This window comes from Chionomys nivalis, chromosome 5 (genome assembly GCF_950005125.1).
Source record: "Chionomys nivalis chromosome 5, mChiNiv1.1, whole genome shotgun sequence".
Lineage (NCBI taxonomy): Eukaryota > Metazoa > Chordata > Mammalia > Rodentia > Cricetidae > Chionomys > Chionomys nivalis.
This window is the reverse complement of record NC_080090.1, coordinates 19077060-19100889: the sequence shown is the minus strand read 5'-3', so window position 1 is coordinate 19100889 and position 23830 is coordinate 19077060. Positions and strand designations below refer to the sequence as shown.

Here is a 23830-nt window from a genome sequence, read left to right as displayed (position 1 = left end):
TAGGAGGCCAGCGAAGGAGGCTTCCAATGTCAGCACCTGCCTGGACTACAGACAGCTCAAGGAAACTGGGCAACCCCATGAGGCCTGGTCTAAAAAAACTAAAAGACTATAGAGAGAGAGAACTCAATGGTAAAGTGTCCAAGCATGTGTAAGCATCTGGGACCCACCTCCAGCACCACCAGAAAAATAAATAAATTCATCCATCTTCTTTAACAGTTTTAGAATTAGCTTTAATTACTCTGTTTCTATAGCAATGACTTTAAACTGCCACGGAAGAGTTGGTGGTATAATTACTTTCCCAAGAACAAATATTAAGGGATGCCTGGCCCAAGTATACCAGTCTTTATAACTGTACGACAGCATGTGTATGTCCCAGTTTTTAATTGATCCCACTTCCTGACACTAACACACACACAATACACATATATACATGCTTACTCAAAAGGGCTTGGCCAGCTTATGCTCGGAGAGCACAGTAAATTCAAGCTGGTTAGAGACATGATTTGTGAATCAGTAATAATACTTTACTATCAAGGAACTTTATCAAAATACTACCAGCCATAAACTAAAACTCTTTAAAAAACTGATGAGTATTTTAAAAAACTCGTGAAGTAACAAACGCATATGCACAAATATCAGTTTCCATTACATAAGTTACTTAGCACAAAATGAAATTAGTTTATTATTTTTTTATTTTATGAAATAATCTTACACTTAGTTAGTTTACTGTGGCCCTGGAACTTCATGCAAATGGTCAATTTGCTGCTACAGACCCTCAGGTCCACACATTTCCTTTGTAACATCCTCATTTTCACTTAAAAACAGTCTTGTTTTTAAAATTTCATACAAGTTTATTGTAATATAAATTTATTTAAGTCACTTTGGGCCCAGCATGTCCTTGGGTTTCACCCACTCATCAAACTGCTCCGCTGTGAGGTAGCCAAGCTCAATGGCCGTTTCCTTTAAGGTGGATCCTTTCTTGTGTGCGGTCTTGGCAATCTTGGCTGCCTTGTCATACCCTGAAGGGAGGACACACAGCACACACATTAGAGAAGCATCACTGTTAGTGATACAGATGTCACAGGCCTCGTGTGTGTTCTACTTTAAAACTATGTAAGAGTGACCATGCCAATAACTGTCAGGTCTTCTACAGAATATGACCTGGATTTTCTTAGGAAATAGACTTAAGCACACCTCATTTTATCCAAGATTTGTTCCTATGTTGAAGTGGACCAATATTCGAAAGAAAATATAAAAGATTGAAAATAAAGCACCACGTGGGTACGCTGCCCCATAATTACACCCCCACCCCACCCCACTGGGGTTTCTCTGTGTAGCCCTAGCTGTCCTGGAATTCACTTCGTAGACCAGGCTGGCCTGGAACTCATAGAGATCATCTGCCTCTGTCTACTGAGTGCAGAGACTAAAGGTGTGTGCCACCAGGCCTGGCCATACTTATCTTTCTAAGGCAGCACTAACATTTAAATGTGGCAGGCCGGCAGAAGAGACAGTTGTTTAATGGGTGGCTGTCAGGACTGCCTCTGGAGGAGAACTGGAAAGTTAGGTCCTTGTTGAGGCAGAGCAGCCAGACCGAGAGGGTGTCATTCCCTGGTTGGATATTACAAGGATCCTCAACCTGCAGAAACCACAGCAAACGCCTTATGGGCTGGATGGTGGTGGTCAGCCTGCCATCTAAGTCTGTATAAAAACAGTTACAATCTAGAAAAGACTAGGAACACAAAGGATAATTTCAGAAAAAGTATTCCATTTTCTCTCCTTTCCCTATAAGCATTAATATTTTGCCTTTCACTTTTAATTAGTAACATTAAATATCTGAATTGGATAAAACAAAATCCAAGTGCTACATAGTATCTAGAAAAGGAAAAAACAAATGAATCCGTTCGTTCAGTGTTGGTAATCAGGCAGTGCCACCTAGTGACATTACCAACAGAGGATCTTACAGCCAACCTCCCCAACTACAAGCAACACCCAGCACGTGAGTCCATTAATATGAAATGAGGGCTGGTGTGAGAGCTGGGTGTGTAAAGATGCTCTCTGCCCAGACACGTGCCCTGACTTCTATCCCACAGACGCACATGGTGGAAGGAGAGAGCGGACTGCTGCAAGCTCTTCTCCCATCTCCATGTGCATCCCATGGGACAGATGGACATACAGACAAAGAGACCGAGAGAGACATACATGCATACACACACACACACACACACAGAGAGACAGAGAGAGACAGAGAGAGAGAGAGAGAGAGATGTAAAAGGTTTTTTTTTTTTAATTTAAAAAAAAATTCAAAGCCATCCTAAGCCATATATCTAAAACCCTGTCCAAAAAACTAGTTACTTGAAATTTCTGGGACCAGCAAATTAGTTCATCAGATAAAGGTGCTTGCTGCGAAGACTGCTAGCTATAGTTCCATCCCTACAACCAACATAGTAGAAAGAAAATAACTTGACATACACATGTACACCACGGCATACATGTACACACACACATACACACACAACATTTTTTTAAAATTTAAGGATTTTTGTTTGTAACTTTTAAATGCTGTTTTTAAAATGGCATTCTCCTCCAAACTTACCTATATGAGGATTAAGAGCTGTCACCAACATTAAAGACTCATTCATTAGCTTGTTAATCCTCTCAGTGTTGGCCTGGATCCCCACCACACAGTTTTCTGTGAAGGACACTGAAGCATCCCCCAGCAGCCTGGCTGAGTGCAATACATTCTTAATCTGTCAGAGACACAGAGAGGAAGGAAGAAAGAGAATCATTTCTAAGCCTCAGTTTACTTTGTTTTGCTTTTGTCCAATGACATGCATTATCTGACATTCTATGCTGGATATATAATTCAATAACCATATATCGCTTCTACAAATTCTGCAGTATATACCCAAGAAGACAAGTGAGAAAGGAAAGCACTGAAAACACAAAGTTACAAATATAAAAATGACAAAAGACGTAAGTCTGAGTAACTTAACACAAGACACCCATGATGGATAAGTAACACAAGATAGCCCACAGAGACTAACACAGGCTAGCCCAAGGTGGATAAAAAGACAGTCCATGGAGAGTAGCTAATGCGAGATAGCCCAAGGTGGATAACACAAAACAGTTCACGGTGAATAAATACACAAGAGAACCAATGACTGATAGCTCCACAGTGAACATTTAAAACAGGTGAGATGTGTTGTATCCACAGCAGACGCAGATGTGGACAGTCACAGATGATGAAGACTCATCCAAGCAGGGGAAAGAGATGCTTAAGTATAGAGGCCTGAGATAGCTGCTAAATGCTGGATTCTCTGGTTTTATGCCTCATGGACCAAACACTGCAGAATCACTTTGAAGTAACATCACACGGTGTTTATGTCTGTTTCTTTTGAGCAACACTTCCCATATACACCTCTGTCTAAAACCCCAGTAAGATCTGGAAGCTATACTTCCATCAATGGATGCTAACAGAAGCTAGATATTAAAGCTTGATTCTTATGACTTAACTGTAAGTTAAATACCATCTTGATTTTCTAATTAAAGCAAAGCTTTTTTTTCTCTCAATTAGGTCTACCTCTGACCCCAATGTTCTCCCTGTCTCTCAGGCTGATGTAATAGTTTTACTCTATGTGATGGAAAAACTGTATCTACCAAACTGTTTCTTTTTTCTTGTTCATTTTTACAAAGAAGAAATAGGATGGCATTACTTTTAAGACATAGTAAATGATTATAAATCTAACAATAAACAGTTGTTATACATCTGTATATGTCAGGCAGCTGGTATTAACTGTTGGAAATACGGCCTTGATGTGAAAGTACATAGATCTGAAGTTCATTTTGGCTTGTCTTTTGTTTACCAATCCCAACAGAATATGCATGCCATTAAGGCAAAAACCATAAGGCTCATTATGCTTATTGTTTATTGTGAACACCTAAAATTGTGTGATCAAAAGTGAAACTTAAATGAACATACTAATATCCATTTGCATATCCTTATCAATTGGACTTTATACCACAAGCCAGTAAGAAATAAGCCTCTAGTGTATTTCAGATTCAGCAGTGTACAAATGGCTGACTGAAGCTCAGCAATCTGCATAAAGATGATACCAGCTTGTTCCATACTTGGAGTGATGAAGGAAAAAAGAGAAGTTTGGTGGACAGTTAAGTTTCTAAGGTACAAGGAAAAGGCAAAAGGAAATTAAAGAAAGACTTGTTGGGGACAGAAAAAATGCTGAAGAAAGGAGAGATATCAACATGTCATCCTGAGAATGGGGGACGTCCATTAGAAGGAAAAGGTCACTGACAATGAGGAACAATGCGAGCTACGTGAAAGGCTTGAGGCTGGACTAAAATGATCAAACCATCCAAGATTGACAATGGGCCTGTATCTTCCACGCAACCCTGAAGGAAGAAGTCACAAAGCAGAAGTCTGAACAGGAGACAGGCCTATACAGGAGGTGTCCTTTATAAGCTGAACAGACCTGAACTGATTTCCAGCTACTGGCATCCATGTCGGGAGGGGATGAAGAAACCCCTCTCCTACTCCAGAAACCCAGGCTATTCCAGTAGCACATCGGTACTCTACAGACAACACACAACTACCTAGTGTGGAAGTTCCAGACACCTTCAGGAAAGACAAGAGTACTGGCAATTAATTAGTCTTCAACCAGAAACTGCGAAAAATCAAATTGAAAGCTTACCATCATTGGTTTAAAAACATTCAACTCAAAATGTCCATTGCTGCCTCCGACAGTAACAGCAACGTGATTCCCCATGACTTGGGCAGCAACCATGGTCATTGCTTCACACTGAGTAGGGTTCACCTTTCCTTTGAGAAAATCAGTGCAGAGTCTCATCAAATAGGCTCATGGTTTCCCATATCACTTAAGACTGTTTTTATATCAAAGAAAGAAATGTAACATTATTAAATAAAGACATAAAAGAAAACAAAGTTGAGGTATAGACTGCAATTCTAGTCAATCAGGAGTCTGAGGCAGGAAGATTCCACATTCAAGGACTACCTGAGTCAAGGCCAGACTAGGCAACTTAGGGAGTTCTTGACTCAAAACATATAAAGAATTCTAGGGATACATCTTAAAGACAGAATGCTTGTCTAACATGCGGAGGCCCTAGGTCCAACCCCCAATATCACAGGCACACAAAAATATCAAAGAAAGGGGGACGTATAGCCAGAGATCACTCAAGAAAAACTCCATTTACACATGGTTTCCCTTCTTTATGGCTTTTGTTCCCACGTAGGCATTTAGGCAACCAGGCACGAAATATACAATTAGAAAGACAGAGACTCCACCTTCCAAGAGAGTGGCAGCCAAGAAAAGAGCTGGCGACTCCAATAAATAAGGAGTTCACACAGAGAAGAGGAGATGCTAGGCTGGAACTCTATTTAGTCTCCAGGGCTCGAGCCCAGCAGCACTCCTTTAACAAGCCCAAATCCAAGCCACACACAGCAGATTCTTCTAGACAGCGTGAGAATATATGGGAGGATTGCCCCCTGTCTGTGATGTTCTGCCATTTGTTTTTTATTTTGGAAACAGGTTTTTGCTTTAGTTGCCCAGGCAGTTCTGAAATATTGTTAGTAGACCAGGTTGCCCTTGAACTCTATCTACTCTTCCTGACTCAGCCTCCTAAGTGCCAGGATCAACCACACGCATTACCATATCTGGTTCCATTTCTCTCTTTAACAATTATTTTAAACTTGCAATCAACTAAACCTACATGTCATTTTTCAACACAAAGTACTACAAATGGAGATCTTTTGGGCTATGTACAATTATATAGTTAAAAGTCCAGTGAAAGCATTTTCTACATAGTAAACTATTAAACGCTACTTTGTCACCCAGCCTCCAGAAAGTCTTTGTGAATCTTGACTCTGTTATACAACATATTGCCACCTCAACTTTTGCTATCAACTAAATGATTAGTGTTTCTTGTCTCTACCCCAAGTCACCAGTAAAATGCTGAATGGGTAGAGCCCAATATCAAGCTATTTTTCCAAATAAAGACAACTCATTAGTCACTCTTAAATGTCTGTTCTCCCAACTATGCTCACCTCCCAGATTCCAATGTCTGTCACTTCTATGTATCATGCCAGAACCAGAGGCAAAACATGACATGAGGACTTTAGAAGGGGGCTCATATTTATCCAACCCAGGCTGATTGTTGTACTCTGAGGTTCTCTTGGCTTCAGACTGAAGGATACAACTATGCAGGCTGCAGTCTGAGAACCTCAACATGCCACTAACTCATGTCATGTTCCTGACTTGGTAAGTGATGGTCCTGAAAGTTCTGATCCACAGCGATACTGTGGAACAAGTGCTCCTCACGCGTCCCCCATCGCTTCAGGGATGGCAGTGGAAAGGCATGTTCTGTGTTACGAGTCCCTAGGATCTAGTCAATTCCAGCTCCAGAAACTTATGGGCTAAGTGCTCACCTGGCATGATGCTGCTCCCTGGTTCATTTTCAGGCAAGATCAGCTCTCCTAGACCTGACCGAGGACCGGAACCCAGGAAGCGGATATCATTGGCTATCTTCATCAGGCTGCAGGCGGTTGTGTTCATGGCTCCACTGAGCTCCACCAGAGCATCGTGAGCAGCCAGAGCTTCGAACTTGTTTGGGGCCGTGACAAAAGGCAAGCCTGAAGGAAAGAAAGATCTCTGTGGGTAAGCAGGGAAGAGTAAATACGCCTGCCAAGCACAACCCAGCTAAACAAAGTCTAATAGACACAAAGCAAATTAGAACAGAGGCCTGGACGTAAGATTCAGTGACAATGCCTGCCTAGTATGTGCAAGGTGCTGAGTTTGAGTCCTAGGACTATGAACATCTAGAAATCAATAATACATGTCGACTTTCACTTGAGGAAATGCTTCAGAGTCAAGTGGTGTCACTACTCCTTTGAGACACCCCAAAGGGCTTAATGCAACTCTTTAACAAGCATATGTGAACAAGGCCAGAGTATTCTCATAAGGATGAGAACTGAAATTCACTCTGCTCTTTGTCCACACTCTTGATCTCAGATAATGATTTAAAATCTCTCTGTCTACTCTAGTCTCTTCTGCTCAAGAGACTAGGGAGCACAGATAAGCTATGGTCTCACTCAGTCCATCTATCCCACAAGCAAAGAGTCTGTGTACTCTAAATCCTAACACAGTTTCTTTCCATTAAAACATGATTTTGAAAACCTCAGCTGGAAGATAAGCACGTGTGTGCTCAGTCACAGCAGGCTCATCTATACCACCCCTACCCCAGGTTCAAAGACATCTCAGAAGAAACAGCAGGAAGAATGAAGAGCTAGGAGGAGGGAGGAGCGCTGTGAAATGCTGCCCTCTCTACACATGGCATGGAACCTAAATACAGGAACACATCAGCTATGGGTATCTCACAAGATCAAGCCGGTTAACAGTTCCTGCATGAATGCCCCCCACCTCCCCACATCTGGGGAGCTACTGCAGTTAGTGGCTGCTGGAAGGGAGGGAGTCACTTTTCCTTGAAGGATGGCTGCTAGTGGGCTTCCCATATCCTAGTGGATAACTCCATACCCATGCATATATGGGCAACACAAACTGAAATTAGGGATATATGCAGAGGGAGAGGGTGGGGACTTGAAGCTGGGAGAAAGACATATTTGGGAAGTTGGGAGATGGGTGCTAAATACGGTTAAGATACTTATGAAATTTAAAAATTTACATGCCTAGCCAGGCAGTGGTAGTACAAGCCTTTAATCCCAATATTCAGGAGGCAGAGGCAGGTGGATCTCTGTGTGTTCAAAGGCAGCCTGGGCCAACCTGATCTACAAAGTAAGTTTCAGGACAGCCAAAGCTACAAAGAGAAATCCTGTCTCAAAAAGCAAAAAAAAAAAAAAAAAAAAAAAAAAAAAATTCATAGGACTTTAATCTTTAATCTCAGCACTTAGGAAGCAAAGGCAGACGAATGTCTGTGTGTTTGAGGCCAGACTGGTCTACAAAGCAAGTTCCAGGACTGTTACAGAGAGAAACCCTGTCTCAAAACAAAACAATCAATCAATAAGTAAAATGAAAAATAAATGAGCATTTAAAAACCTCACCTATGAGCCTGTCGTATGCATTATATAGCTATTACTACCCTACCCTTCTGGTAACATCTGCATCTTTATCAGCTTTCTGGACGTGACAAGTTGGTTTTAATAACAATAGTAACAGTGGTTATTATTCAGATTATAGTACATACTAGTGGGAAGACAGCATATAAAGATGTTAAGGCAAAGAAATAACACAGTGTGACATAAAAATCACTAAGCTTCCATCAATTATCATCTTATAAGTTTCTCAACAGTCAACTGTTTCTTTCTTTGAAAACCGTACCTAAAACACCTTGGAAGGGAAAGGTCTGCCCACCACCAGACAGCAAACAAAGCTGTCACATAAAGTTTAACTGCATGCCCGTGAACTCCTACATGGAAGCCTCTAGCACATTTAATGGGAACATGTTACTCCTGAATTTCAGAAGAATTCGGCCTGGAAACATCTAGACAATGTTAAGCTGACATAAAGAACACGAGTGCCAATGCATGTGGTCCCACCTGTGAGTGCAGCCACTTTAGCAGCCACCTTTTCTGCGAAGCCAATCCTGGTGTTTAAACCCGTCCCGACAGCAGTGCCTCCAGCAGCGAGTTCATAGATTCTTGGCATGGCGGCTTTTATTCTTGCTATCGCATACTGGACTTGTTGAACATAACCACTGAATTCCTGACGAAGAAAAATCACAGTAAGCGCAAACTTCCTAAAAGCGTTCCACTTACTCTAACAGCATTAAACAGGAACTTCAGAACATTAAATTATATGCTGCTCAATGTTAATTCACTCACATGATGAAGTAAGAGAAAGGAGGAAGGGATACAAATCCATAAGGCAGGACATTGCAATTAAAAACATGCAACTTAGTTTGTTTATAACTTAATGTTTTAACAGTCAAGAAAACAGCCCATGAAATAAACCTTTAAAAAAGAACAGTTCCACTACTTTACTCTGCAGCTCTACTGCTACCCACCCAATGAACTGATCCCCTTCCCTATACCAAATACTCTTCAAAGAAAAAAGAAAATGGAAATATTTTCTATACAGCTCCAGCTTGAAGTCCTAAGAGGGACCAAGGGGCTCCTTCACAGGGGCCTGAGTGAAGCAACTCAGCATCCTGAGGAGGCCACAGTGGGCAGGCTCACAGCTTCACTGTGCACTGTAACTCTGCCACCAGTGCCACAATGCTTCCCACACTACAACACTTTAAAGCAATCATCAGTCTACCATGTTTTGAACATTGTGAACCATTAATAACTATGCAAAGACAAAACCTTATGCCCTTTGTATTTTATAATGGAGCGTATCTGTATAAACCAAGATACGCAGATAAACTAAAACCTAAATCTTTTCTCCTAAAATACTAAAAATACTGAAAACCTAAATACTCTTTATTAGGGTTTGTGGTAGTTTGAATGTAACTGGCCCACACACGCTCCCAGGGAGTGGCACTACTAGGAGGTGTGGTTTTCGAGCAGGTGTGGCCTTACTGGAGGAAGTGTGTCACTGTGGAGGCAGGCTTTGAGGTCTCATATATGCTCACGCCATGCTCAGTGTCTCAGACCACTTCCTGCTGCCTGCAGGATCAAGATGTAGCTCCTTCTCCACTCTCGGCTCCTGCTCCATCACCACGTTCGCCTGCATGCCACCATGTCCCACCATGTTGGTAATGAACTAAACTTCTGAAACTGTGAGCCACCTAACTAAATGTTTTCCTTTATAAATAGAGTTGCCATGGTCATGGTGTCTCTTCACAGCGATAGAAACCTAATTAAGACAGCGTTTCATAACTCTCTAATAAAAACATTTCCAAAGGTGGACCTAATTCATGTAACACTAGCTTTTTCTCGTTCTCTTCCCATCTCTGCATCTCCCCCCATCTCCAAGTGACAGACACACATCAGAGAATGGATTTTGAAAATGGATTTTGTAAAAACTCAAGACAATTCCAATCAAAACAAATATACATGTTTCTCATAAATTAAAAAAAGAAAAAGAAAATTGCTGTCATAATAAATAGTGTGATGATGTCACACAAGAGACTAAGTTGTGGCTCAAACTGATTTTCAGCATAGCGGTTTTCAACATAAAACATACCAAAAGAAAATAAAAATTAGAAACCAGGGGAAACAGACTGAAATGTCCATATTGCTCCTCCTTAGAAATTACACATAGAATTAAGATCATGATATAAAGAAAATACCAAGAGGTAATTTAATCTAGTGGGTTCAATTTCATCTCTTCATTTGTTTTTAGCTAAGCCTTAGAAACGTTCCTCATTCCTTCTGTAAAAATTGTGCTAAATAATATTTTATTTATTATTTGCCATAGAGCAACTGAGAATCCATCCAAGTGAGCAGCAATCAAGTCCCCACCCTCACACAATTTTTATGAAACTATTACTCGGGAACTATCAGTTGATAATTGGCAATGGATGGCTATCTCTTGATACATAAACTACAGACTCTACCTCCCAAACTGGAATGTGAGTTGAGACAAAACTGTTGCATGAGTTTCTTTTTGTTTCTTTGCAATGGACATTATCTCCCTTCAGCTGCTGATGCAGAAACAGAAAAATAACTTCCACTCTCCCGAACAGTAATCTCTCTTCCAATGTAGGGAAAATAGTTGTCAAGGATAAGATCAGTCTTTCTTAATTACTTTTTTTTAAAATCTGCTTTAGTTAAATAACCTCTTGATTTAGGGTGAGACAGATGACGCGGATCGTGACAAAGGAGCGATGACGATGATGGCTATGCACCTGATATGTTCTAAACACTCTCAATCAATCATGCATTCTCTATATAACACTGGAAACTGAGGCTCAGAGAAGCTAAATGAATTCCCTACAGTTGTATAACTGGTCTACAGCAAAGCAAAACTCGAACCCAGCAGTAGAGCTGAGTCCAGTTCACTGCCACCATGGTCTGATCTCATGTGGGCACTATTAAAAGTTGTCAGATGGTTAATTCAGAAAGTCAATCACTGACCTTTGTTGTTATAAACTTGCCCTTTAAAGATAATTTTGAGAGAAAACATTGACAGTTTCTATCAACCCATAAACTGAACAAATGAATCAAACACCTGTACCTGCCCAAGAGTGAGGGGGACAGCGTCCTGCGTGTGAGTCCGCCCGATTTTGATGACCTGTGCAAACTCTTTGGATTTCGCACTGAGCGCATCATGCAGCTTCTGCAGTCCTGGTAGCAGGACCTCGTGAACTTCCATAGCAGCGGCAATGTGCATTGCTGTGGGAAAGGTGTCATTCGAGCTCTGTGGAGAAGTTTCAAAAGAAACAAAAGATGTTAACTTGGAGGGAAGGAAAGAGGACCTCAAAACCAACTAGGTGACTATTCAAAACCCAGCATACACAATAATGTCCATGAAGCAAGTAATAGATCAGTTGATTAAATGAAAAGCAACCAGGCTCCCTATAAGGAACATACTCAGGACTGACCCACATACAAGTGCACTGGATCTAATATTTACTATAACTAAGTATGCTAAGTCCGCTATACAAGTGCTCCCTAATAAAGCACAGTAGACATAGGAGTTAACAAGCATTTGAAGGTCCTAGAATGTATTCTAGAATGTGGCCATTCTTTTATAAAACATTTACTTAGTAAACTTGAAAAAATTCTGTGAGGCAGAAAGCCAAGCTGACAAGGAGATAATGTGACCTGGAAAATATTTAGAACTTGTAAAACTGACAAGCAGGTGTGCACACAACACACAGCTGTCCTTGTACTTTTAAGGTATGCTCCGTTTGAAAAACACTCATTTACTATTCACATATTTCAATTGCTTCTTATGGCAACCATCAAAGCACTTAGAAAGCTCAGTGAACAGTCCAACGACCACTCATGCACCTGCCACCTCAATCTAACCAGAAATCCAGCAATGTGTGTACAGGCTTGGGACACCTGCTGCTTCATCCTACTACACCATTCTGAAGCAGACTTCAGACTACAAATTACATTTAATAAAACCACACTTAAAAGTAATACTGAGTTTTAAAAGCACCTTTAAAATGAACTATGTAAAAGCTTTGTTTTGAAGGGGGTGGGTTGGAAAGGGGTTTCTCTATGTAGCCCTGGCTGTCCTGGAACTAACTCTGTAGACCAGCTGGCCTCGAACTCACAGAGATCCGCCTGCCTCTGCCTTCTGAGTGCTGGGATTAAAAGCATGCACCACCACCGCCTGGCTTTTTTGGTTTTTCAAGACAAAGTTTCTCTGAGTAGCCCTGGCTGTCTTAGAGCTCACTCTGTAAAACAGGCTGGACTCAAACAAGAGATCTGCCTGCCTCTACCACACCAGTGCTGGGATTAAAGAAATGCACCATCACCGCCCGGCTAGAGTTTTGCTTTTGATACTTAAGAACACATTTAGATCTACCACCCAGGTCCCAGCTTCTTAAAAAAGCAAAAATAAAAACAAAACAACAACTGTTTCCATGGGCTGGAGCAGGGAAAATATATGATAATAGGCTTGGACATCTCACAGTGCGCTTAGATATCTTACTAAGGCAACACATAAGGGTGTGGGTTCAGAGAAAAAGACGGTAGCATGCCTTAAGAACCCAAAAGCCAAATGAACAGGAACCCCCAAACTCAGGCAATCTTAATAATTTATATAAATAACAAAATATAGGGTTATAACTGAAGGAATAGCAAGCCACTGTGAATTTAGTGCTAAACACAACTGAATAAACAAAAAATGGAAGAACAAAACCTTACAAAAAAATTCCCATTAATAAATATAAAAAGGAAAACTAAAAATCATTATTAGGCCACCATAGCAGTGGGCTTAGTGGCAGAACATTGCTGAGGCCCTGAATTCCATCCCCTGCACCGCAGACAACTAGAAAAACACCATGAAACAAAACACACTAACACAGAAGTAAGTCCCTGGGTAAGATGCACTGACAAAGAGGAGATTATTTCCAGTCTCAAGGTATCCCTGATGACTTCCCAGGGAATCTAACACATATCCACAATCTCCCCCACCTCTCCTCTAAGCTGACACTCCAGTATAATGCCAGGAATGGGGGCAAACAGAGACAAACACGACATGGAAACAAACATGATGTAATGGTGGTGACACCGAGCAGAGTCACCTTACAGCCAGTGCTAAAGAATGACATCACCGTAGCAAGTCAGGCTGCCGTCAAGTACTCGACAGGTTGCAGTGTGAAGGGTCCCTCGCTTCTGGGACAGTCCCCCTAAGAACCACAGCCTCTGGCTACACACCAAGTGAAGGCAGTGCTACTCTTACAGACTACATCTCCACAACCCGTCCTCCCTGGAGAACCCTGAACTTCACAGTGAAAACTTGGCAGAAAATTGGGGAAACCCAGAAACAAGTCTGTTTAAGAGTACTGTGCCCAGAGCAACTTCTTAGTTCCAGTAGAGCTCAGGGTGGGCATGGTCTACAGAGTGAGTTCCAGGACAGCCAGGACTGTTACACAGAGAAACCAATAAACAAACAAACAAACAAACCTGTTCTAAATAAATAAAACAATAAAATGTATACATACACTAAACCTAGATGTCCTAACGATGATTGTTTTATGGAATTTGAAACCAGCTACGACTCCTGGAAAAAGCGAACTTAAAAGTCTTCTCTAGTAAAGAACACAAGCTCGACAGACTCTCCTTGTCAAAAAAAGCACATGCTGGCCTTACGAGCACATCTCCCATACACATCTCCCATATGCTTGTCCATCTGTCCTGACGGAACAGAGGACATGCACCCACCTGGCTCTTATTAACGTGATCATTGGGGTGCACAGGCTTCTTGCTGCCAAGTTCACCTCCTAACATTTCAATTGCTCTGTTGCTAATAACTTCATTTACATTCATGTTTGTCTGGGTTCCCGATCCAGTCTGCCACACCACCAGAGGAAAGTGGTCATTCAGTTTACCTTCAGCTACCTGCAGGGAAGAAAGCATTAACAGTGAGTCGTCTTAAAATAAGGAATACTGGGTATTAATTAAGCTATTTAAAAGAACCATTATGAAGTAAAGCTCTGCTTATAGAACTATTTTTTTTTTTTTGGTTTTTCGAGACAGGGTTTCTCTGTGGTTTTGGAGCCTGTCCTGGAACTAGCTCTTGTAGACCAGGCTGGTCTCGAACTCACAGAGATCCGCCTGCCTCTGCCTCCCGAGTGCTGGGATTAAAGGCGTGCGCCACCACCGCCCGGCTTTATAGAACTATTTTAAAGATGTCAGTTGTTTCAAATGCTAAGTGGCTTCCTAATGATTTCAAGACAGTTAAAGGCAGCCGGCAGCCGGCGCACAATCTTAAATATCTGCTGCATCACTTATTCTAATTACAGTTACTTTGAAACACCAAACTTTATATATTCTGAATGATGACAACTCACTGGCTTCAGACAGAAACTGAATGAAAGCCACATTAGCTTGTTCCCTGTGCTGCCTGCTGCAGTGGAGGAGCACCTGTGAGGCTCTCTGTTACAGTGGAGGACCACCTGTGAGGCCACCTGATGCAGTGGAGGAGCACCTGTGAGGCCGCCTGCTGCAGTGGAGGAGCACCTGTGAGGCCACCTGCTGCAGTGGAGGAGCACCTGTGAGGCCACCTGATGCAGTGAAGGACCACCTGTGAGGCCGCCTGTTGCAGTGGAGGGCCACCTGTGAGGCCGCCTGCTGCAGTGGAGGACCACCTGTGAGGCCGCCTGCTGCAGTGGAGGACCACCTGTGAGGCCGCCTGCTGCAGTGGAGGACCACCTGTGAGGCTAACTGCTGCAGTGGAGGACCACCTGTGAGGCCGCCTGCTGCAGTGGAGGACCACCTGTGTGGCTAAGTGCTGCAGTGGAGGACCACCTGTGAGGCTAACTGCTGCAGTGGAGGACCACCTATGAGGCCACCTGATGCAGTGGAGGACCACCTGTGAGGCTGCTATGTCTTCAGACACACTTAGTGCTATTGCTCAGCAGGTACATTCAACAGAAGTTATTGCCACGGCCAGCATAAGGAACCAGAGCTCAGTAATGTGAGTTTACTAAGAGCTACCTCATGGTACACATATCCAGTGAGTAGCAACTGGCAAATGTGAAGCACTGTCCAGATCTGCCCCAATTTCTGTCAGATTTCTCTTTGAATTTTACAATTTGTGTGTACACGGTCTGTGTGCACAGGTATGCCACAGTGTTTGTGTGGAAGTCAGGGGGCAACTCTGTGGAGTTAAGAGCTCTCCCACCTTTATATAGGTTTTGGAAATCAAACAGGTCTGGGACTTGTGTAGCAGGAATCTTTACCCACTAAGCCACCTCACTGGTCCTGTGAGATTTTCAAATTCTCAATTTATGTGATAGCTTTTAAACTGTGGGCTTCCTAAAATAATGAATATTTAACTTCACTGTAAAATGACATAGAAGATCAGCATGTATTTGAGAGCTCCATTAACCTGGCTAACTGGCTCCTTTTCCAGGTCTATGAACATCACAGATCCACCACCACTAGTCCACCTCCCCGTCAGAGCCTGCTTCCTGCTCCCCTACAATGGCATGTGTTCATGAAGGCCCTCAGGAACTGTGGGCTCCACCTTCACGGGATGAAAGCGTTCTCTGGAAACTTTCTAGATGCTGCAGCGTACTAAGCTGTGCATCTTACTGCTGGAAACAGAGTCAACAACTCTTCCACGCATTTACAGTCTTGCTATTACAAGAAACCTAGAAACAAAACACATAGCAGGGAGTGCACAGGCTTTTCACATCTTACAAAAGGAACTTGAGCATCTGTGGATTATACTACCCAAGGTGGGGTGGGAAGTATAGGAAAACACACATTTTCTATCAATTTCCTTTTTCTCATCAAAATTAACATTCTAAGATGTTTAAAGAACGGTCCTCTGTCAAAGCTTAGGCTCATCCTATGCACTCTTTAAGAACTCATTTCTATTACTAATGACGTAACCAAGGCAGCTACATTGCATGCACAGCTGCTGTAATAAAGTCTTCCTTTCCTCCATCATAAACACTGTAAGGCAACACTGTGAACTCAATGTTTCAACTCGCCTCTGAACACCTCAAGGCAGGGCTTAAGGAGATTACATTCTTGACAGGTACAACCAAATGATCAATTAGCTTAAAAAGGAATCATTTATTCATAAAATAAAAACCTAAAGTTCAAATCATCCTTATAATTTTTCCCATTTATGTATTGATATTTTATGTGCACTGGTGTTTTGCCTGCATGTATGTCTGTGTGAGGGTATTGGATCCCCTGAAACTGGAATTACAGATGGTTGTGAGCTGTCATGTGGGTGCTGGGAATTGAACCTGGGTCCTCTGGAAGAGCAGTCAGTGCTCTTAACCACTGAGCCATCTCCCCAGAACCTTAATTTTTTTCCCTTAAAACTATATAAGTCAACAAAGAGACTTAGTAAGATATAAAAATGCCCAGAGATGTCATTGCAAAATGTTTTCAGCACTGTATTAAATCTTCACTGAATAATGCTGCCACCCTAGCCTGAAATTCATTAACCCAGGATTTCAGAGACCCCGAGACTTTGACGACATTGTGTAAACACACTCAGCGCCTCCTACCTCATCTGCTGCCTTCATTATTGCACTAGCAATCTTTGGATCAAGACCGTAATCCTGGTTCACTTCAGCAGCAGCTCGCTTCAGGATGCCAAAAGCTTTAATGACTGGGATCTAAAAGTAATCATAAAAATACCTTAAATTTTCAATTTTAGATAAGCATGAAAATTTGTTACTTTATGCAGACGCAATAACAGTATCAACACTGTGACCCTCAAAAGTTTAAAAAAACAGAGGAATTACCTAAGTGTAATGAACCAACAGAACAAAATCTAGAGGCTTGTGAACAGACACACACACACACACACACACACACACACACATTTATAACCAAAACACACATACACTCAGAAATGTTCATATAAAGATAATGCCAATAATAACGGTGCTTCATGGATGTATATTGTGAGGTATGTGTTTATTTTACATAGTATGTATTAAGATCACTAGCATTCAATCAATTCCTCCAAAAGATGCTGTGTCATCATTGTAAACAACCACAAAAGGGCTGGACATGGCTGGTATGTGCCTGGAATCTTAACATAGGAAAGGTCAGGAGGGAAAATCATGGGTTTTAGGCCAGCCTGGGCTACACAGTGAGAAAAATAGAATTTAAAAACTGAAATAAAAACATCAACTGAAATACTGACGCGCCCCTACCTGTCATAAATAAATAAATAAACAAACAAACAAACAAATAAATAAATAAAGCTTTAAATTGTCCATCTTGGTTGTCATCTTGACGACATCTGGAATCACCTCAAGCCTAAGTAGCGGGCATACTGTGGAGGATTTTCTTGGTGGACTACCTGAGGTCAGAAGACCTACCCTGAAATCTGCACCACACCTTCTAGGGGCAGATCATGTAAAACAACATGGAGGAAGGCTTTGCTTTTCACCTGTCTGCTCTGGCTCTCTTGTTTTCTGGCAAGCTCATCTGCCCTGATGCTGAGGTGTCCCCTTCACTGGTTACTAGCACCGACTTCTCCAGCTGTCCAGCACAGACTGAAGTCTAGCGGCTCTCTAGTCTGCCGAGACATCCAGAGCTGTGAACAGAAAACTATCAGATCCTTGGCCTTTCCATCAGCGCTAGCTACCTGGGATTACCTGGATCATAGCCTATAAACCAGTCTAATAAATCTCACACACACCCTTCTGTTCCTTCAGAGAACCCTAATACAGCCCATCAGCAAATCATTTAGTGATGACAGCTAAAAATCCAAAGTATTTAACGCCTCAGCTGAAAGTAACAGCATTCTAAAACTTTCATAGGCTCTTGGATACTAATGAATGAGAACTTACTACTATGTAGAAAGCTAGTTTTCTCATAATTTTACACTTTAAATTTATAAAATATTACAAAATAATGATTTATGTGACTATAGCCTAGTTCTACGTCAACATCTCCACAAAGCTTCTTACCGGCATCCGTTCTGTTGCACCTCCAATCTTAAAGTTCATCGTAGATCTCACAGTCTGGGCGCCGTAATACTTATCAGTTGGGACCTTCAGCTCACCAAAGGTGTCATATTCTATCCGGAAGGAATTTTGGCTTGCCTAAAGACAAGGATAAGGCATTAGTTTAGCTTGAAAAAAAAAAATCCAGGATCAAAGCAAACAAAATCTGATCAGTTGTGAGGAGAAAAAAATTGTAGTAAGTATCTCGAAACATAAAATCCCATCTTGCTACTCTTTTCCTCACTCTTCAGTTTTCCTTAAAAATACTGACACCCACATTTATAAATTCAGGTATTAAGGAAAATTTATATAACTAACATATTGCTAGCACACAAAGTCTTCAAAATACAAAAAAAAGTATGCCTATTACTAGTCAAGATTTGACCAATTCAGACCTCATTTAGTTTATTTTACTGGAAACTTGAAAAGTTTGAGATTTTTAAATTTACTTAAGCAAAGGTAAATTTGAAATTGGCTTACAGTCACTATGCCTGACACAGTAGTGACAACAGAAATGGAATGGCCTGGTCCGACAGGCAGACGACCACTTCTTAACATCTGTGTCGTCACCTTCTACAAACCAACAAGCCAGACTTTCAGAATCTGAGGAAAGCTAAGGAACCTGCATGTCTCCTATGACTTAGGAGCCCACATCGTGAAAGTAAACAGTCACACAGAGTAAGAGCAGGGACCCAAGGCTCCTGTTTGTGGAGAAGCTGGGATTCTATCAAATGCATCAACATAAACTAATAAAAAAATTGCAACTGCTCAACAAATAATTTATACTGAAATTTTAATATAAAACTTATACAATATTGAACAGTAAATGATAAATTTTTAATACCTGAATAATCTTAGCAGAATATTACTGAAATATTAAGAGATCTCTACCTTTATTGGGAGGAGGTTTTTTTAGTTAAAATATAATTAAATCATTCCCCCCCCAGAAATATTTTATACACCTATAAAATCTACAAACAATAAAAACCTTACATTTACACAAAGCACTCATCGCAGAGACTTCAGGGTGACGCTGAGAGCTTTAATACATGCATATGTAGGGCTGAGGGCATGGGTAAGTTAAAGGACATGAACCCAGATGCCCACATCAACATAAAAGCCTGGAGTGGCAGACGTGCCTGTCAGATCAGCCCGGGGACAACAGATCACAGAGACCCTTGAAGCCCACTGGACTGCCAGTCTAACACAAAGGGTTCAGTGTGATACCCTTTCTGAATTTTTGGTTGTTAACTTAGCCTTTAATGGCTGAACCAACCCTTCAGCCCAAGACACCCTTGCTTAAGAGACATGGTGGAGCGCAATGGACGGTGCCTGATCTGTGCACAAGAAAGTGTGCATACATGCATGCAGGCACGCGCACACACATACACACACACAAATGCTCCTTGATTATAACTAAAGATAATCAGATTTTTTTTTTAAATCCTTAAGTAACTGCTTTAGCATACAGTCAACTGACAAGGAAAAGTTAACTCGTGGTTTTCTCCTAAGACTAGAAAAAGTCACACAAACAGAGTGGAGGCCAAGATGAGCCAGCCACCGGGGTAGCAAAAATGCAGAGGACAGGTAAAGCTATGAGCTATGTGGCAAAATACAGATTAACAGAATAGGTTAATTTAAATTGTAAACAGTAGTTAATAATAATTTTGAGCCACAGGCTAAATATTTTGTAATTAATATAAGCTTTTATGTGATTATTTGGGACCGGGTAGTCAGGACAAAAGAAAGCTCGACCTGTTTACAGATTCATGTTCTTTAGCCTTAAATCTCAAAAAAGAAAATTAATTCAAATTGAATTTAATTCCTTATAGGGAAACTTAATAGCTGAGCACTTGCCTAGCATGCAGAAAACCACAGGTCCAAGCAGCAGCACCACAAATGGAGAGAGGAAGAGATGGAGGCACAGCCTAGGATTCTGATACCCACATTTTAAAATTAAAGTGCTAAAAAGTGAACTGTCTCAGCAGACACTTCAGAACATCCTGTCTTGGCCTTTAAGAACATACCCAATGTATGTATAACAAAAGCAAACACTGCAGCATCTTAACATGTAACAAACTCTTCCAAAAGCTACTTCCTACCCTTATTCTCAGGTGTGACAGTTAGGATCTACAGTCTCCAGTAGGACAAGCCTTTGGGCCTGCCTGGGAGGATCATCTAGACTGGGGCAACTGAGATGGGAGGGACCTCTCTCAGCAGTGTGCAGCACCACTGTGTGGGTGGCACCATGCTGTGCACTGGAGTGGACATTCCCCAGTGCTCAGCCCTGAAATCAAACTCACATAAGCAACACTACACTGTGATGCTTGTATTTGTGTGTTTAGGCGTTTACAGATTATGGTGGTTGGAATAAGATGTCCCCCATATTCTCATTCTTGGGCATTTGAATGTTTGGTCCCCAGATGATGGCCTTGTGTTGGGGAGGTTCAGGAGGTGTGGCCTTGATGGAGGAAGTATGTCACTGGGGAACTTTTAAGTTTGCTCTTTCTGCTTCCAAACTATACCCTTTCTTCTGTAACTAAGGCACACACACACACACACACACACACACACACACACACTAACCACTACAGAAAAAGAGGCCATGACTTTAAGATGGAACAAGGGGGCTGGTACATGGGAGAAAGGCAAGGGAAGTGGAAAATTGTGCAGTTACATTTTAATTTAAAAAATAAAATATAAAGTATTTTTTGAAGGGATAAAGGCAGCTGAGTGCCAGCATTCCCCCCACCTCTCTCTGCTTGCTGACTGCATACCCAGTGTGACCAGTTACTTCAGGCACCTGCTGCCATGCCTGCCCTATCATGCTATACTGCACCCTGAAATGTGAATCCCAGCTTCTGAAGCTGCACAGCAAGGACTCTGACCCCAAGTCATTTCTGCTACCCCCTGCTTATCTAATCTTTGCCAACAGCCTCTAACTTCTAAGCACATATGGACTGTCTTTACAAGGATACAACAGAAAGGAGGCCAGAAATGCGTCATCCCTCCACCTCCACGTGACGCACTTCAGAGCCTCCAGGGTTATGCGAATTTCTCAACACTAGGTGAACTTTGGGGTGCTCTTTTCAGTAACAGGTAATTCAGAGATTCCAGGGTATGTGAATTTCTCAACACTAGGTGAACTTTGGGGTGCTCTTTTCAATAACAGCTAATTTAGGGCTTCCAGAGTTATGTGAATTTCTCAACACTAGAGAACAACTTTTAACAAAATCAACAGATTTGTTGGAAATAACAAGATGTTAAAGGCCAAGAAATGTCCTTGAACTATGGGAAAAGAAAACTCTCTTTATTCTATTTTCTGGCATTACAACCCTAAGAGCAAGGGAGTGCCACATTTTTACATCTGCCACAGTATTTTCCACTTTCCTGTTCCCTAACCAAAATAGAAAGAAAAGAAAAGAAAAGAAAAGAAAGAAAGACCCTCCTTTAAGAGATTTTTAAATGCATGAAAGCCACCAGAGCAAGCCAGGCAGTGGTGACACACACCTTTAATCCCAGCATTTGGGGAGCAGAGGCAGATAGAGCCGGGCGGTGGTGGCGCACACCTTTAATCCCAGCATTTGGGAGGCAGAGGCAGGTAGAACTGTGTATTTAAGGCCAGCCTGGTCTACAAGAGTGAGTTCCAGGACAGGCTCCAAAGCTACAGAGAAACCCTGTCTCAAAAACAAACAAAAACAAAACAAAAAACCCACCGGAGTAAAATTCCAGGAACTCCAAGCAGCTTGGACTTTGCAGTTTCTGCTCGTGATTTATGTTATTGTGTGTACACACGTGAACGTGCAAGCGTGTACATGTGTGTGCACATGCATATGTCAAGGTCGTGTGTGTTGCATTTCTGCAGGAGCTATTGTTACGTGCGGGTGTGAGTTACCTGACAATAGGTACTGAGAGTCAAATTCCCGTCTTTTGTTCTTTACTGGAGCCATCTCCCCAAGCCCCAAACTTTGTTGCTTTCCGAAAAGTGCTGTCATTCAAGTTTCTTGAAGTCCAAATAAAAATCTCGGCCCTTTCAAGTACACTACAGGAGGTATACTTAATGACCACAATACCACATAGTGTTTTCCAAGGTCAATCTTGCTGAGCCTCTATAATTATCTCAATTTTCCATATGGAAACAGGCACAAAGACAACCTGTCTGAAAGCCGCAGTAGGATTTGATATCACCTCACACTGCAGAGTGCACCCTAAACCCCAGAATGTCTTCCTCACTATTCACTTCTCAGGCTTTTTCGAACAATACACATTCATATTTAACACTTTCTAAAGGACTGTAAACGCAAAGGGACTTAATGAAGCACGTCACACTTTGGACTTGGCTCTTAACTTGCCTTGCTCTCTTTCTGACAAAATGCTGATTCGGCTAGTTTGGCCCTACCCAGTCTCACAGGCCTGCTTCCGAGGTGTTATGTTCATATGTTCGTATTTAGGGATTTCAGAGTTTTACAAAAGTTTTTTTTTCTTTTTTCTTTTTTTTTCTTTTTTTTTTTTTTTTTTTTTTTGGTTTTTCGAGACAGGGTTTCTCTGTGGCTTTGGAGCCTGTCCTGGAACTAGCTCTGTAGACCAGGCTGGTCACGAACTCACAGAGATCCACCTGCCTCTGCCTCCCGAGTGCTGGGATTAAAGGCGTGCGCCACCATCGCCCGGCTCTACAAAAGTTTTGAAGAGAAAGCACGTGCAATCTCACAAGCTAAATAGTCAAATTCGTAAGAAGAAAAGCCTTTCCGTTCAGAAGACACACGGGCTTCATCCACCTCGAGGGTCTGAAAGGAGAGAGGACCTTCCAAGAACCCAGAGTTGTGGGGGGTCCCTAGCCAAGGGGAGCACTCTGCCTGTGTCCGGCCAGCCAGGGACTGCTACCTCGGCAAGAAAGGAGGCTGCCCCTTTCCCTGTGCCCTCCTCCGGCCCCGCACTTCCTGCCTCCTGCATCCTAATCCGTCCCCAGCAACCCAGCATCTTCCCCCATGCACGCACGGTCCCAGATGGGCCCAGGGCCTGGAGCCTCTGCAAACTCAGGCTTGGGGCAGGTCTGCCCGGACGCCCATCCTGCCCGAGAGCAGCGCGTCCCTCCGCGGTGCCCGCAGCCCCAGCGCACCGGGCTGGAGGCGGCGCCCGGGGTGGAAGGTTAAGTGAGCGTGCGGGCACTGAGCCCAGGCCCGGCCCACGGGGACACCCGGGCCACGCTGACCTGAAGGTCACCCCGGGGAGGCCCAGCCCGAGATGCTCGCTCACCATTCGGGCGACGTTAGGGGCACACCGCGGGAGTGTGCCTGCTTCCCCGGAGATGGCAGCACCAGAGGACGGGGCCCGCAGGAGGCGACGCGAGCGTGCGAGGAGTCGGAGTGCGCGGTACATGGTGCTCCGGTACGTGGGTGGCAAGCTGAGCCTGAGCCACGCCTCCATGCGGACGTCAGCGCCCGGCCACTCTCATATCCAATCAAACGCCGAGGCTCAGTTTCTGGGGTGGGACTAGAAATAGCTGGCCAATAACAGCAGAGGAGGCGGGTTGACTTCCCTGGACTGGTTGAAGTCCTCAGGTTTATGGGAAACTAGTGAGGAAGGAATGATGGGAAAAGAGACGCGGCGGGAACACCCGTCTTTAGCGATGCTTTCTGTGTGGCTGCTAGGAGGCGGCTTTTCTAGCTGGGGACGCCGGTGGCACTGGGTCCGAGAAGCAGCTTAGAAAGAATGTAATACCAAGTTATTATTTATC

The 23830-nt window shown here is 42.7% G+C and overlaps 1 protein-coding gene across 1 annotated transcript; it reads right to left on the bottom strand.

The window, feature by feature from the left end:
• Positions 1-249: 249 nt before the first annotated feature.
• Fh (fumarate hydratase) lies at positions 250-23502 on the bottom strand. Its single transcript, XM_057769859.1, has 10 exons — positions 23350-23502; positions 18061-18195; positions 16642-16752; positions 13832-14008; positions 11166-11348; positions 8582-8747; positions 6458-6661; positions 4707-4834; positions 2594-2747; positions 250-1019 (listed from the first exon to the last, which is right to left on the bottom strand). The coding sequence occupies exons 1-10, from the start codon at positions 23470-23472 to the stop codon at positions 877-879; spliced, it is 1524 nt and encodes a 507-aa protein (XP_057625842.1). The 5' UTR covers positions 23473-23502; the 3' UTR covers positions 250-876.
• Between the last annotated feature and the right edge of the window lie 328 nt (positions 23503-23830).

Bases quoted from the DNA above. Each gene is read 5' to 3' on its own strand.
- Fh (XM_057769859.1), bottom strand. From the start codon at position 23,472: ATGTACCGCGCACTCCGACTCCTCGCACGCTCGCGTCGCCTCCTGCGG. The intron at 6,662-8,581 runs GTGGGACCACAT...TCTTTCCTTCAG, and splicing joins TAAAGTGGCTGCACTCACAG to GCTTGCCTTTTGTCACGGCC. The intron at 2,748-4,706 runs GTAAGCTTTCAA...TGTCTCTGACAG, and splicing joins ATGTTTTTAAACCAATGATG to ATTAAGAATGTATTGCACTC.